Consider the following 17,678-nt stretch of genomic DNA (forward strand, 5'->3'; position numbering starts at 1 on the left):
AGTGGCTGTACCAGTGGCCATCAACTCTTTCTGCAACTAAGCAGTTTCCCATTTAATGGCTCTGTTTTAATGTTCTAAACAGTGAGAGAGCCTAATACTGAAGCACTAAAATGTATAAGACTGATTTTTGTTCAAGACCTGATGTCACTGTGTTCGTATTATATGTTTTAATGTTAGTACAGAGTCCAGTAAATCACCATACGGAGGAAATTGTTTAGATCATTAAAATAGAATTAAAAAATTAATAATTTATCGTGTTCCTGTTTTCAATATCCTGCTACTGTAAAAAGGAATACATTGGAGCACAGTTATTTTAGCAATTTCTGTTGTAACCAAGGCATTTATATCCTACTTCATAAACAGGAGAAAGGATGTCTATGGCTCCTGTAGGAAATTAAATCTTAGGAAATGGGAAGAAACCCTCCCACAGAGGAGGAGAGGCTCTGAGTAACAATGTACAAAAAACATCTCCTATTCAATGTCCTGGAACCATTCCTTCATTTTTTACAGTATTAAATTTGAATTTCTCCATTATTCATTCTCTGGTCAATGACCATGTTTTTGTGTAATGGAGTGCTTTAATATTAAGCATTAATATTAAAATAGCAGATTTGGTAGCTTTCTGTCTTCTGTTTGCCAAAGCTTTTGTTTAAAAAAAAAAAAAAAAAAGTTTGTTTGTTAAACATTCAACCTTCGCAATTAAAAATAACAAGTGTGCCAAAAAAGATCACGTGGAGCCTGTACCCCTCCAGAAAGGATGTGGCATTTCATCTGAGCCATTGTTTATTTAAAAGAAAATGATGAAATGCTTACATTTTGTGCAGAACAATGATAGAAAAGTTAGAATAATATAAAACACATAAGCTTTGAGAACCTTTGCACACTGTTATTACTAAACTAAGAAGTGGTTAAAGCTAATATTTGACTAGGGCCTGTTGGTTAAATAAGAAGGATGGTGGCTTTTGGGCTAAGTGACAACTTCTCATTATCACCAGGGTTACTATTTCGTAACAGTCTAACAATTCACAGTGTAGGAGCTTGTGTTGAAAAGCCTTTCTGATGAGGTCACCAAATCAAAGCATTTGAGTTTCTCCCTTCTTGTTTTATTAGAAACAGTGGGCTTTGTTATTATAACCCTTTGGTGTATTGGTTTCTTAGGCAGTATACACACAATTATTAAAAACATGTTCAAATAATAATCTAGTGCTAAATATGCAATTTGCATATTCAGTCTTTTTCCTCTGTCCCAGCAAACAGTTGGGGATTTCGCTTTTACAAGAAGTTTGATGTCTTTCTCACCCACTGGTGGATTAGAACCAGCATTGAGTTTTCTGTCAAGACCACCTCATCTTTTCTGTCTGCTTGTGTTTAGAGTGACTTGCATTATTGACTGTAGGTGTACTCAAGTAATGGGTGCTGCCTAATATATGCTGTCAAAATCCTAGTAGTTTTTGGGTGAAGTGACTGGGAATGCACTGTAGTTTGGAATGTTGTTGTTTTTGGATGAGCAGAAACAGGTTAAATGACTGTTTGCAGTCAATCGCTAAAGGAGTCAATTTTTGATTTTTTGTGTGTGCTTCTGTGGTGTTATCTTTCCAAGTAGCCAGTTATGAAAGAATCGGGAGGTCCACAGGAAGCCAAGTGTAAAGAAAACCAATTAAGTTCCTCATGATGCTGTTATATAAGCAAACATCCATCGTAATGCAGTACGTATTTATAAGACTGGAAGGCATTTTCTGGCTGCTGTTTTGTTTTACATTTAAGATTGCCAGATATGGTTTACCTTCACACCAAACTCTGTACTGTCCTCGTATACTTGGAACTCCTACACTTACCGTGTGGTTTTTGAGGACTATCATATTTGTTCAGAAAATTAATATAAAAAAGAGCAAAAAGCTGTTTAAAAATGGAGACTACACTGACAATGCAGAAATGATAAATGAAAGTAGAATTAGTAGATAAAGGAATACATTAATACTGACCCCCCCCCCCCACATGCAGGTTGGTAAAGATGTCATGCAGATATCAATGGTGTTCTTGCAGCAACATCAACAGCAAACCTTGGGGATGTAGTGTGGAGAGGATGCAGAGTCCCTGACAGAACAGGTTAGCCCAAGATAGTCCCTGTGACAGAGAGGAAGGAGATCATCTGATCAGGAACTTGCATGGATGTGGTCTGATTTATAGACCTTTTTCAGCGCTGTGTATGCACAGTGGTGATAGATCTGCCTGCACAATCCAAATGGGAAACCAGTACTTTTGTTTGCTTAAAGAACTTCAAACATTTACTACTGTACTGTACTGTTTTTTTTTTTTTATTATTAGTTTGTCATTAGAAACATTTACCTGAGAAACCTGTCCATTCTTTGATACTTGGATACATTTTTCTTTTCAGTTTTAAATGCAGAATGGTTATTACTGTAGGAGGAGGAAACAGGGACAGTGTTTTGGGGCATTTATTCTTTGTTCAATTAATTTGATATGCTGCTGGTGACTTGATGCAATAACTGACAAGGAGCTAAGCAAATACTTACCAGTAACAGGAACAGAGCAGCGAAACAAGGTTGAATGCAAACCTGCAGTTTCCAGTGTTCGCCTATCTCCTGTATAAATGAAAAGCAGCCCCTATGGGAGGCCCAGAAAGGGACATGTCTGGATAGCATCAGTCTAAAGGCAGCAAAGCAAGAAAGTGTTTGGCCTGTGCACAGATTCCATTATACTGGCACGCAAATTTGCTGCATGAGCAAGGTGCCTTCAAAGTGCTTGTCTTTATTAGCCCGATGTTTGAAGTTTTTTTTCTACCTATTAGTCAAGTAGTACAAAGATGTTTTGTTGGTTTTAATTTGGTAGTGGTGCTGGTAGAGGAAAAAAGGAGGTGGGTGTGGGTAGTTGTAGTTACTTTACACATGAAAGTAATACATTTGCACCCAACCATCTGGTCTGGATTTCACTAGACAGGCTGCCAAGGAATGTGGTGTTGGTTATGTAACAATGCAGGTAGTAATTTAACAAATCTAAGATGCCAGTCAAACTGGGTGTAGGTAAGGCACAGGGAAAAAAAATGGATTGTCCTCATCCATTGACAATATTCTACATTGTTTGGATGACATGGATGTGATTTGTGCATCTGAAAGTGTGTTCTTGTGTTCAGTAGTGCTGTACGGAATGCTTACCAAATTTGTATCCTATATAATTTCTCAAGACTTAATCTGCAGTAATCTCCTTTACACATCTATTGTATACAGAGAACTTCAGAAATGTGGTATTACCCTTTCAGTGTTTTTTTCAGTGCTAAACAAGGTTTCATGTTATTTAAAGCCTATAACTCTCACTCTCTCTCTCTCTCTCTCTCTCTCTCTCTCTCTCTCTCTCTCTCTCTCTCTCTCTCTATCATTTTACATATGTAGAGAAGGAGGATCAGTTGCATTAATTTAGCTTGTCCATGACTGTGGATGTCTGTCTCTGTATCAGCCTCTTTATCTGTCTTCTTGAGTCTGTGTATGTTTAATATTAATAACTTTCAAGCTGTGAATCAAAAAATATATAATATATTCTAATTAGTTGCTATTCACAGCATTTAAGCCATTTAGGGCCTCATTTACAAAACATTTACCATAAGTACTGTCCTATTTACTATTCCATTTCCGTGCGGAAAACCAGGATTTAGCGGATGCAAAATGAAAGGGGCGGAATAGCGCCGCCGCCCCATTTGCATTGAATTAATAAATCTGCCGACTGAATGCTGCCGCAAAGCGGAGAGTATAGGCGGCAGAAGCTGTGTACCGATTTGAAATGGCAGATGTTTAAGGTCCTGTATAGCCAGAACGTGTTAAGCCTGCCGCACACAGCCCCACTGTTCTGCCCAAATTACCGCCGCTTAGTAAATGATACCCTTACAGTCTGTATTTTGTATGATCTTTTTCTCAGTTTATAATCTTATTTTTTGGTTTAGTCTGGATTCAAAAGTATTATTTGAGTCCGGCATGCTTGCGTTTTATATATAAAAGCCTGATTAGAGACTTTTCAGGTGCCAGACATTGTAAGAAAGGAAAGGCAATGATACACATCTGGGGAAAGGAGTGATCTGTGATGTATGGGGCACACAGCACAGTAGTTCAATATCCTGTCATATTCACTTAGTGCAGAACGGTGCCTGTTTCCTGTTTCTGTAATACCTTTGTGTTAAATCTAAAAATAGCATAGGGACTGTGGTTTGTTCGATAAAAAGGCCAATTTCATTCTTGAGACCAAGTTTCTACTTGTGTGTTTTTCCAGCTGTTTCCAGAATACATGAGTTTTTAAAAATTCTCAATTACTTGCTATTGACCCCTAATTGGTGTGCTATTCTACAGATACAGTAACACCTGTATTAACAGTCAGTAGTCATTAACAGTCATCTGCTATTACCAGCCAGGAAATCTCGGAGGATCTTTTGTTATTTTTCAATACAAGAGACAACTTGATTAAGCAACCACCTGTCTCAAACTACTACAAATTCAAGTTTTGCTGTACATAATCTATTGAACCTCTTCATGTGTTGCTGGTTTGTATGTAGGTGCTTGAATCGCTTCAATACAATAATGCACTAGATGTAAGCATAATTTTTTTTTTCTGTATTCTGACACAAAGAAAAATCTTTCATTTTTCTCTTTTGATAGGATGAACTCGACCTCTCGGACAAACACAGGGAGGCTATGTTTGCACTCCCCGCAGAGAAGAAATGGCAAATATACTGCAGCAAGAAGAAGGTAAGAAGTTATGCTTCAAATGTTTAAAAAAGGAGCTTTTACAGCTGTTTATCTGAGTTAGTCTGAATTGCATGCAATTCCCATTGTATCACCTCCTCTGGAGAATTTCACAACATATCTGCCTAGTTACTTACAATACCTGTTGAGAGAGTGATGGAGCAGCTGTGAGTGAACAAACAGCAATGGCCAGTCAGGGTTTGGTTGAGTGCCATGAGCAGGCCTCAGGCAGGTGCCGGATATCCTGAGTTTCCATGCTGCAAGGGGCACCACGTTGGGTTTCACTTTATCCACCTAACACTGGTTATAAAAATATCCCACCATTAGCATTTTGCATCTAAGGGGACATTTCTATAAAACAGAGCCAAAGATTTTAAAAAGTCACTTGAGCCAAATCTGCTTGGTCCAAGGCAGGTGTTTGTGCCAGTCAGTGTTGGTGGGGTCTTTTCCACCTCCTTAACCTTTCCACCTTTTCCAAGAATAGGTATTCAAGTGTGCTGTTCTGCACCCTTTAACAACCCATGTAGTCCTTGTTTGAATTGAGCAAGCCACATAGGATGGTGTCAGAGGTGTTTTCAATAGGAAATGCTTGCAGTTTTTATCTAGAAAGGTAATTCCCTATTCTTGTTCCAAACACAACACATTCCATAGTTTTAAAGCGAGGTCCCTCCCGGGTCCCAGCCAAAAACCAGCATCTGTTAGCAATCTTTTTGGATTGGAACTGACGGATTTTCTTGAAACAATGAACCGTTGGACCATGAAAGGCATCTGCTTTTTTTTTTTTTTGTATTGCAGTTTTTCAGAGCCTGGGAAATGGACGGAATGATGATTTGTTCTTTGTAACACGTGTACAGAGTTGTTATCAACTCTGAAGGAATTTGAATGTAGCCATAAATCTCTTGATAGTGTGAGACGTTTACATATGCAGTGTTAAAGGAATGTTAACACTGGCATTTTTTCTGTTGATTACCTCATTTAATATGTTTCAAATATGAATATTAACCAGTGTTGTCCTTTTTACAACCTGTTCACTGCTGCATTGCTTTTAAACTCTGGTCACATCACTAATACATACTTTGCTTTGAAAGGGTCTTTTATAGTTTGGCACACAGTTGTATTCTATGATTCTCTCAATAAAGTTCCGTTAGAGTTGATGTCCAGTGAACAATAACCACATTTGGTTTGTGTATGTCCCGTATGACAGGAATTAGAATGGATGTAAGGTTCCTGGAGATGTGCTTCTGTTTCCAACGCATGTATTCAAATGTTAGTATTAGTTTGGTTTTGGATTTATTAAAACAATTTTGTTTTTTAAAGAAAATACACATAGCTGGTTGGTTTCAGTTTAAGAAAGTCACCATAACCATAGCTCCCCTATTAGGTAGTACAGTACAGTACAGCACAGCATAGCATACTGTGTTAGCATATCAGTAGAATAAAGATTCTTCTGATTTACATTCTTACATTCTTCTTGCAACTTGGTTTCTTCTTCACCGAAGGAGCCTGGATAAGGACTCTCATCAAATAGTTTACCATGTAAAAAGACAGAAGCATTGTGTAAAGAGCAAAGCCACTGTCCTATAATTCTATTTGAGTAAATATATTAAGAACTGTGTGTCTCGTATACAAAATCTCCCTATCTTGTTTCCTGTGTCATGTATTTGGTGAGGTCACACTGAGTTAACGTATATCTGGCAGCAAGACAAGTATTCAGCCATTGATTTGTAGCCAGGCAACAAAAGAAACAAATCATTTAGTTTTGCAGTGACACCTTTTCAGAAATGCAATCTCAATATTGTGAATGGACAAGCAATGGACTTGTGCCAACACTCCTATAATACGTAATTGAAGACAGCTGCAGGATCAGCAGTTTATAGAGTAAGGAACTGACTGGTGGTAAAGGACAGTCAGTTGACATCATAGAGCAGCTGGTAGAGGACTTGGATCCTGCCCAGGCAATGCCATTTGCTTTGTTTAGGGGCAGATGACCCATAAACTTCTGCACTTTAGGAAAACTGTAAAATGAATTGTTTTAGATTCTATTATATGTAAACTTCTGGAAACTATAATAAGATCCAAAATGGAAAATTACCTATATGGTAACAATATCCTGGGAGACAGTCAGCATGGTTTTAGGAAAGGGAGATTGTGTCTAACTAACCTACTTGACTTTTTTTTGAGGATGCAACATTGAAAATGGATAATTGCAAAGCATATAACATGGTTTATTTAGATTTCCAGAAAGCTTTTGACAAAGTCCCACATAAAAGATTAATTCTCAAACTGAACGCAGTAGGGAGTCAAGGAAATGCATGCACATGGATTAGGGAGTGGTTAACATCTAGAAAACAGAAAGTACTGATTAGAGGAGAAGCCTCAAAATGGAGCGAGGTAACCAGTGGTGTACCACAGGGATCAGTATTAGGTCCTCTGCTATTCCTAATCTACATTAATGATTTAGATTCTGGTATAGTAAGCAAACTCGTTAAATTTGCAGACGATACAAAAATAGGAGGAGTGGCAAACACTGTTGCAGCAGCAAAGGTCTTTCAAAATGATCTAGACAGCATTCAGAACTGGGCAGACACATGGCAAATGAAATTTAATAGAGAAAAGTATAAAGTATTGCATGCAGGCAATAAAAGTGTGCATTATAAATATCATATGGGAGATACTGAAATTGAAGAAGGGAACTATGAAAAAGACCTAGGAGTTTATGTTGACTCAGAAATGTCTTCATCTAGACAATGTGGGGAAGCTATAAAAAAGGCCAACAAGATGCTTGGCTATATTGTGAGAAGTGTTGAATTTAAATCAAGGGAAGTAATGTTAAAATTTTACAATGCATTAGTAAGACCTCACCTAGAATATTGTGTTCAATTCTGGTCACCTCGTTACAAAAAGGATATTGCTGCTCTAGAAAGAGTGCAAAGAAGAGCAACCAGAATTATCCCGGGTTTAAAAGGCATGTTGTATGCAGACAGGCTAAAAGAATTGAATCTATTCAGTCTTGAACAAAGAAGACTATTCGGCGATCTGATTCAAACATTCAAAATCCTAAAAGGTATAGACAATGTCGACCCAGGGGACTTCAGAACTTCAGATAAAGGAGCATTCAGAACAGAAAATAGGAGGCACTTTTATACACAGAGAATTGTGAGGGTCTGGAACCAACTCCCCAGTAATGTTGTTGAAGCTGAAACCCTGGGATACTTCAAGAAGCTGCTTGATGAGATTCTGGGATCGATAAGCTATTAACAACCAAACGAGCAAGATGGGCTCAATGGCCTCCACTCGTTTGTAAACTTTCTTATGTTCTTATGTTCTTAAAGCATATTCACAATATTTAAACGTTGGCTTTCACACATCCTAATATGCATAATATTGAATGTTGTATTATTTAATATAAATAAGGTTAAAATCTATGTATTTAAATTGGAAATTGTGAAAATGCAAGTCTAGAAGATCCCTGTCTCTGCCCCTGTTTTCTCGTTCTTTATGCTTGAGTCATCTAGAAATGGACAAGTACAGCAGAGCCTAGAGGAAGAGTAAAATGGATGTGCTGTATGTGCTGCTTTTAAAGAGAAAACATCAGGAGATGACAGTGAGGTGCCACATTTCACACACAAAAATGACTACTGACATCATTCGTGTAACTCGAGTCCTTCTCTGTGTTGAAATTCTAGGCTTAACTATACAGATCCTTTTTTTTATGCTTGTGCCGGGGGGGACCTGGCCCTTGAATTAACTAAAAGGCCCTGTGATCTGCCTTAGCTTTAGGGTTTTGAAGTTGACCGTTTTTTTTTATAGATATATAAATAAAAGACTGCCTTTAGGTAAGCCAATCATATATCACAGTGCAACAAAACTCAGACTTGGTTTTTAAGAATTTACAAGTTCCTGTCCCTTTTCTTTAGTTAGAAAGACAGTTCAGGGATCTTTCTCCTGTATCTGGTTAAGCAGTACACATATGGTATTTATAATGCACATTTTTATTGCCTGCATGCAGTACTTTACACTTTTTCATTATTAAATGTCATTTGCCATGTGTCTGCCCAGTTATGAATGCTGTCTAGATCATTTTGAATGACCTTTGCTGCTGCAACGGTGTTTGCCACGCCTCCTCTATTTTTGTGTCCTCTGCAAATTTAACAAGTTTGCTTACTATACCAGAATCTAAGTCATTAATGTAGATTAGGAATAGCAGAGGACCTAATACTGATCCCTGTGGTACTCCACTGGTTATCTCGCTCCATTTTGAGGAACATCGCTGCCTGCCACATCTCCAAATCAAACTCTAGTCTTAAGTTTCAGATAACTGATATGTGAAGGTCATTGTCCAGCTGTGGTAACCTTCCGAGAGATCTCTGGAAACTAGATGTTGGGGTGCCAGACTTACTGCTGTGGATAATGCCAACCATGGAACATCTACTGGCTTTTAATCCAGTAACAAATGAGCCAAGTTTGTTCATGAAATGTTATCCATGTTTTGATTTAAAAAAAAAAAAAAAGGGGGGATTTAGCTTAACTTTCACTTTTTGTCTCCCTTGATTCTACATTTTTCCAATCTGATCAAACTTACTGTTTGCAGCGTTCAAATCTTCTCAAATCTGGTGCCCATATACAGTTTCTTTTGAACTAAATTGACAATTGGCATTTCACCACTGCTGCCTTCTGTAGAAAACAACCAAATGATGTAGTTGTTCATGGAGACCTTTGAATTGGTTAAGGCTTTGATCCCTAGCCAGTTTTGACAGCCTAGATACATTTAAACTACTGTGGTGAAAGCTGGCCTCCGTTTCATAGTTGGCATCACATCCATAGATCTTCTCTGAGAGCAGATGGGTTCTTCCCAAAAAATACAAGCAGTTCCTAATAAGCTCAACAGGCTAAATGCTTTATGTCAGCATCATAACAGAATTCTGGAGAACCAAAAAGGCATTCACTCAAGAGTATCCAACTGCACTGACTCCAAATGTAACACCCTCATACACATCTCTTGTAATCCTTTAATCTCAGCTAATGAAAATATTTCATCTCTAGAGATTTATTTAGAGAATCTCTTCAAAAAAGGTTACTTTTCCCCCTTTACAATAATTTTCCTTTAGTGGTATAAGTACATTCATTTTACATTTTATAAATATCTGGCTAGCTCTTATCGGGTCATCAGAAGCATTAATCTTGCATTGCGCTGAAGAGGAGTAATAAAATATATGATCTGTGTCATGTATTTTGTGTTGAACAGAAACCAGTTGTGGGATCCTGATTTGGAAAGTATACATAAAAGGATAACTTTGGCACAGCAAGCTAAAAATGCTTACCTTGCCATACGTGCTGTGACCCAATTATTATAGTAGTTATCTAGCAACAGGGGTAGTAACCACTTCAGTGCAATACCCCCCAGATACGTTTTACTTAACTTTAACTTAAAACAGCACAGATGCTTTCATACATTTTGAAGTCACGTAAAAACCTTTGCTGATTTAATAGGCTGTCAGCGTTTATTGTGATTATTGATAGTGCCAAATCTCAAATTTAACAAACTGAATTTCTTTGCTTAGTTTCTAAACTCTTGAGGGGGCATTTAGTCTCATCTCCTCGCTGTGCTTAAGCAAGCTCTTGACAGATTTAGGAATATTGCATGCTCAGCAGTGAGCCAAGCCAAAACACACCCAGGCTTGGCTGAGGTCCCCAAGACCTCAGAACTATGTGGAGTGATATCTGTAGGCAGGGGTGAAATTCTCAACAAACAAGCGCAGGTACTCGTATGCACAGCCGGGTGTAAAACATTTAAAAAATGGAGACAATTTGAGTGCCAATGAATACATTTATGAATACAAAATAAGCCTTAAAAAATAACTGATCAATTATAACCAATTCACCATAGACAAGGAAGCTGAAAATACTGAAAGGGTTGTATCCTCTGTATCCGTTGTATGATTCAGTCATGTACTGTAATATAACACTTAAGTTAAACCTTAAATGACAAGCATTAGAAAATATTACACTATGGGGAACTGCTGTAGAGAGGGAGTTTTGTTTCAAGATATCCTAAAAAAGGGATGATGTTATAAAAAATGGTATATAAAAAAACAACTGCTATGAAAAAATGATACATTGCATTGTGTACAAAGCATTATGTTTGCAAGCTTAAAAAAATAAATGATAGCTGTGCATATCATTTTACAATCTGTATTAGTTGTTTCCATTGACCCTTGTTCAAAATGTGGACCCTTATGCACCAATTGTGTAGTGTCACATTCTACATGGTGAACTACCTTGAATAATCTGATAATACTGTTTTTTAGTGTCAAAACATTATCTCTTCTTTATAATAGTGAGATGTGTGTACTGGTTTCATATTAATTGGCCATGTGGCCTCACTCTCTTATTCTCATGTAAGTGTTCTTGCAATGGAATAATTGTATTTTTTTTTTTATTGGAAAAAGCTGCTCAAGTAAGGCCTGTCTTAGCATGATTCAGATTCTCTAGTTTGCTTGATTGTGTGAATTCGTGATCCCCTACCCATCATTCTTGACAGGTGACAGCATTCTCCAAACCTGGTGCTGCTTGTTTTTCAGAGAGGGGAAATGGGCGAGGCCGTTTATCTGGTTTTCAGGGGAATTCCTCCATCGATTTCCAGCCACAGCATTCAGAGAGAGTAAACAGCAGCACAAGCCAGGCTCAGAGGGGCTTCCTTCCAGATTCTGTCAGATATGAAATTAAAATAGCAAATGGTCCTATAAAAAAAATGCTTTAAATACCTTTCCTGTAACCATTTTCGAAAACAATGCTTTTATGAATGACAAAGAAAAGATAATCTGAATTACTAGATGATTCTGGTGATTAATGGCTCAAAATAGGTCAGTCTTGTTCAAAATCAAGCAGCCAAACGTCCATAATCTCTGTTGCAATAAGGCCATAGGGAGAACAGTAACTACCTTTGTTCTAGAGTTAAAACAAATTGGCTGTCTTGGTAAACGTTTGCATAGTTGTGCGATGCAGCTAGTTGTCAAGCACACCTCCATGGTTGCAATGTTCTGCTGTCTGTGGGCCTTATCCAGACCACAATCTCTCTGTTGTGAGACCTGGTCAGACTTCTCAACATACTGAACAGAGAAAGACTAATTGTCTGGGCAAAATTATTGTTGCTTGGCAGCCTGAACAGTTATGGGGAGGTCTGTAGAACATATATACTAGACCATGACTCATTAGCCTTGATTTTAATTGTAGAGCATAATGGGAACTTTTATATAGTTTGTTTTGCGACCAACAGTAATTAATTATTTCAAAATTTTCTTATTATTGTTCCAATTAAAAATAATTGCATGCTGGAAAACTTGACTGATGAATACCTGTAAATGGTAAAATGTGTGTATTCTGCTTCAACGTTTATTGTAGCTTTTATAAAAAATAGTGTGAGAAGTTTGTATCAAAACTGCATGGTTTTCTTTTTTTTGTGTGTGTGTGTGGTGCGTGTGTCGTACTACACATTGCTTATTGCATTGTGTCTGGTGTGTATAGACATAAACACAGCTACGAAGGGTTAGGCCATTAAGTGACAGAAAGCTGCAGCCTATTTAATCCATTTAGTAATATTTATTGTTGTTACTGTAGAGCAAGCAGGTAGAAAGAAAGCATTGTTGGTTGACCAAACAAATCAAGTCATCCCGTTTCTCCTTGTCTCTGGTCATTTCCTCTCTCCCTCTAGGCTGCAGTCCTCTAGTTTTAGAGGACGGTATACATTTTTGTTGCGTGGGCAGGAGCACATAACTGCATCTGTGGTTCTTGGAACAGTGCTCCCAAAAGTGATAATATTGTACTTAAACTAATAGTGTGGGCTGTGGATTGCCTTTGTCATATTCCCCATTCTGAACAACAGAAAAGCAAGTTCTTTGTGCTTCATTGGCAGGGGCAAGCATAGCATTCCGTTTGTTCTCAAAAGATAAAGGCTTCTTTTTTAGTTGTTGATCCAACCCGAGTTAGGGAATACCAAACTAACTTGGCCCACACAGAGTTCTTTTTATGTCAGACCTTCTAATTCTGTCTAAATATGCACTGGGGTTTTGCCATTCCCATTCATATTGTGTTATTAGAGATAGCGATAGAGCATATTTTTAATGTACACTTCACAATAACAAGTGAGGTCTCTGATCCAAAACTAATATTTCTGTCATAGGCTACTTGAATCCAGTTCTCGGCATTTAATGCTACATTATTTTACCTGTGCATACTGAAGGTTTTTTTTTTGTTTTGTTTATTTTTTAAATATAAAACTTGTGCTGCTTCAAATACGGTTCTGTAGTATCTCCCTTTGATCCTTTTTATTGATTTGTTTTTATTTCTTTTTAGTTTTTAAGCATTTGGTAAGGGGTATCATTAAGCAATGGTATGAAGTTCCCTATTTCATATAAGCGATGGATGGTCATGAATTTTTAGTGGTCTTTGTAATGAAGCACACCATCAGCCCCCAGGCTTCATAAAACAGTGACAGCTCAGGCAGCTATACAGCTGGACCATTAATGGGGTGAGAGGTTAATTCACTTTTGATGGGTAAGAAGAGGACTTCTATTAAGCAAAGACCATTCAATGTGCTAAAACAGTACAGCGCTTGAGGGACTAAAGTATGAAGACTCACTTAAATTGGTGCCAGAAGGTCTGTTCTAGAGCACCACTAATGGTCAAGTAGCAACATATGGCGCAGTACTGTCGTATTCAGAGCTGGAAAGAATTGTAAATTATGTACAGTGTTTTTGTTAAACAGAGAACGGTACAAATGATGTTGAGGTAAATAACAACATATTTCTATGAATGTAAAATGTGTGGAGACAATATACTTTTAAAAACCTTAATGTAGGAACTGGCTTTTTTATGCCAAATGTTTTCTTTTTATCTCCAGAATCACAATTTCTAATTGCTTGATCCAACACTTTACGGCAACAAAGTCTGTCCGGCCTGTATTTCAAGGTTGAGCCTGACTTCAGTGCTGCCAATGTTATCAGCTTGTTTAGTTTGTGGCAATGTTAAAGTGTAAATGGTTACTTGTACAAGGGTAAGGAGTGCAGAGAGAGTGGTGTTATGCTGTTTCAGCTGGCAGTTGTAAATTGGGACATGTCCTCCTTTTTTAGCCAAACCACATAGTATTTGGCCCCACTGGTTCTGTATTTTTAGTCTTTTTTATTAATCCAGTGAAAAAATTGATGGGTCGGATGGGGGTGGGGGTCGGGTCATCTGACTGGCATGAATGAGGTACTGTAGACATGAAGGAATTATAAAGTAGGTATCTAAAACACTGCTATTTTATTTTAGTTTTATTTATTTATTTATTTATTTATTTATTAAATTTTATGCGCTGCTTCCAACCTAATTTCCTAGCAGCAAGCTGCTCGAGGCTAGTTGGATGGCTGCCACCGAAGCCATGGTCCATGGGGAGACACTGTGTGCAAAACAAGCAAGATTAAACATGCCAGACTTTCCTTATTAACACCGGCTTCAGATGTGTGAGCCGGTTAAAGCATTCGGCTGTCTACAAAGTGATTACGGGCATGCAATTAAATGTCACTTCATTTGATTTTCAGAAAACAAAAAATGCAGGTGGTGTCAGTCTAGGCTTGGCATGGAGCTAGGGCTGTGGATTGATGAAATAGAAAAGGCTCACGTTACTAAAAGCATTGAGTTGAATTGGAACGTTCTTTATCTGCAGCAAGGCTGTACCATGGCCTAAAGTTGTTAATCCCCGCTCAGTAGATTTTGTAAAAAAAACATCAAAGCAGCTAAAATAAATTTCAGGTGCTGTCCCAGATAAGGTTTCAAGATGATTAGGAATCACTAAAACGTTCCTTCAGTTTGTGGTTTTCTGTAAAACAATGAGAGGAAGATTGTAGGTACAGTAGGTAGGGTCTGAGGAGAAGAACATCATCATTTTCCATTTGGGATTCCTCTGTCAGGAAATATTAATACATAAATAGCAATGTGTCCTACAGCATTTCCTCTAATCAAAGTAGGGTAGCTCCCTGTTGGATAATGTACAGATTTATTTATTTATTTTTTTAAATAAATTCTTGCTACTTCTGATGCTACTGTTCTAAGAAAATGTTTTTTTAAGTATTTAAATATCTCAACAGTAAGAAGAAAAAATATTGTCTGACTGACCTTTTAACATATAATATTTGTATTATTTTGTCACTTGTTTGTTTTCATGCTGTGTTTTCATTGGGATGCAGACAAGCATTGCTAGTAAAGAGGAGGTTTGAAAGAAAGACATTACTGAACCCCTATTCTCAACTTAATACCTGTATGTGTCGTTTTCAAAACACACATCACATGCTCTCTGTTAGGGTAAATTATAATTGTTTGTATAAAGAATTCTCAATCAAGAACCCTCCTAAAAGATATACTATCCCTTTAGTATAAATATATAACATACAGTACTACACTGTTCTGTGCTGTTTTCATAGAAAATGCGGTACCCGACCCTCAGTCTCTGGGCAGCAGTGTGGAGTAGTGGTTAGGGCTCTGGACTCTTGACCGGAGAGTCATGGGTTCAATCCCCGGTGGAGGACACTGCTGTTGTACCCTTGAGCAAGGAACTTTACCTAGATTGCTCTAGTAAAAACCCAGCTGTATAAATGGGTAATTGTATGTAAAAATAATGTGATATCTTGTAACAATTGTAAGTCGCCCTGGATAAGGGCGTCTGCTAAGAAATAAATAATAATATTAACTGAAGAGTTACTGCATGCAACAAGACTCGTTATCAATGTACAGTACTTCTGAGCAGAGAAAATATCTTCTTTAAAATATCTTCTTTAAAATATCTTCTTTAAAATATGTTCTCACTAATGCACATTTCTGAATTAAACAATAACTAACGGAGTATGGGGTAAGATGTAGCCCAACAGTACATATAGCTCTTAAACTAAAGTTCAACCACCAGGATTGAGGTTGGAGCTGGCATATTAAGTATGATCAATGTGAATGACATCACTTACGGTTAGTATGTACAGGATTGTTCATGTGAACCTCAGGATCTAGAGATCTGCAGATGTTGCCCACATCTTCTCACATAATTTAAAAGAGCTTTGGGCAGAGTACACTGACCCAGAGCCTGAGAGTTTATGGGTCTCTAATTCTTCCAATCTGTTTACTATTTCAGGAGCAAGAGGAAAACAAAGGCGCAACCAGCTGGCCTGAGTTTTACATCGACCAGTTGAACTCCATGGCTGCTGTGAGTATTTTTATACTTTATCTAATTGTGTTGTAGAACTGAAGGGCCAGTGGAACCAATGCATCACCACGAAGGCTGATGAAGTGGTGTCATTAGACAAATATGTTGTGTGTAACCCTGTCACACGGCTAGCTGAGTGGTGACGTCAGAACCCGGAAATGAATAACACACAGACAGATGAAATGAAATGATGAAGGCGTTTGCTTGCGCCGGTTTATTATTTACGGAAAAATAAAAGGTTTTAACAAACACAAAACACAGGACACAGCACTTACGCCAAAATAAATAGACAAACAAAAAGGACTAACATTTAAACAAACGGTGGATGCACAGACAAACAAACACGATGAGTTTTAAACAAGTATCAATTATTATTTTAGTTTATTTCCCTTAACTTTACCTCCTTCTCCACACCCGTTCTCCACTCACCAAACACACAACCCCGAGTGAGTCAAACATGCATCTATATATACTGTTGTGCTGGGATTCAATTACCAATTAATTATTCACTTGAATCCCAGCACGTGAATTAATTCTGTGCAACCCCGTGCTCACATACTATACTTTAAATGCACGTGCAGTGATGTGCAATCCCGTGCCTAAATACAAATATACAATTTAAATCACACGTGAAACACAGACCTGTTTATATTCCGTGTACCAATCTCTATAAACCAACATTAACACACGCAACATACAACACATAACACACAAATGCACACAGGGATGGGGCACATTGCCACAAACCCCTATTTACTATATTGGGAAACAGTCATAAATGCAACCATACTAACCAATTAGTTTAATGTATTTTCATATGAACACTGAGCATGGCTTTTGGGTATTCTGTATGGGGATAAAGAATATACATGAGAACAAATATATCACAATATATAGAATGTTATCGGTGTCTTTATGTAACCACAAATAGAATATCTACATTTCTTGACTTTGTTTTGATTTTTGGTATACCTGGATAGCAACCCATAATGATGAACATGGCTCATAAAAACATTGTACAGACCAGCCTACAGTACAAAAACCCATTTCAGGACATTTATTTCTTTTGTGTAACAATATACAGCTGTTAATTGTGAGAATAATTGCTGCTATTTCTGAATAACAAAAGATTACTCAACTCGATTGAACCAATTCTCTTCATCCCCTACAACGCACATGCTGTAAAATACCAACCCCAGAAATCCACCAACAATTAAACAAACAGCAGGAAAAGGTTGTAAAAAAAAACCCTTAAAATTAAGTGAAAAGCTCATTTTGTTGCAGATGATCTAATGGAGCTTGGGTTTTCCATAGTTGAGCTAATGGGAGTCATTGTTTAGTTCTGCTATGGAAAGGTGGATTAGGGATAATGCTCTCTGACGGACATTTTTTTTATTAAATGTACTGTAGTAAACCATTACAAATCAACATTTTACAGATGGCAGAGAAATGTACCGTTTGACCACATTCACTGCTTAAATCCCATTGTGCTTTGTTTTAATTTTGTAAAATGAGATTCTCAACAGAGAGCTCCATTCTGCCTGTTATCAAAGCTGTCAATTTTTTTCATGGCACCCAAACTAGTCTGATAGAAATCACTTGGGAAGCTGCTGACAGGCCCTGTTAGCTACCGTTGACAAGGTCAACTGACAAGGTCAGCTGTTAAGGTCACGTCTTTGTGGTTATCTGAATACCTTAATGTTCGC

The 17,678-nt window shown here is 37.6% G+C and overlaps 1 protein-coding gene across 5 annotated transcripts in view; it reads left to right on the top strand.

Moving 5' to 3' along the window:
- Positions 1–17,678, top strand: part of LOC117421241 (disheveled-associated activator of morphogenesis 1-like) — an 80,339-nt gene that overhangs the window by 34,522 nt on the left and 28,139 nt on the right. For all 5 annotated transcript variants that reach the window (XM_058991668.1, XM_058991673.1, XM_058991671.1 and 2 more), the window contains exons 3-4: positions 4,659–4,748; positions 15,901–15,972. In XM_058991668.1, coding sequence (XP_058847651.1) covers positions 4,659–4,748; positions 15,901–15,972 — 162 coding nt within the window. The remainder of the gene's footprint in view (positions 1–4,658; positions 4,749–15,900; positions 15,973–17,678) is intronic.

The sequence above is a fragment of the Acipenser ruthenus genome, chromosome 18 (genome assembly GCF_902713425.1).
Source record: "Acipenser ruthenus chromosome 18, fAciRut3.2 maternal haplotype, whole genome shotgun sequence".
Taxonomy (NCBI): domain Eukaryota; kingdom Metazoa; phylum Chordata; class Actinopteri; order Acipenseriformes; family Acipenseridae; genus Acipenser; species Acipenser ruthenus.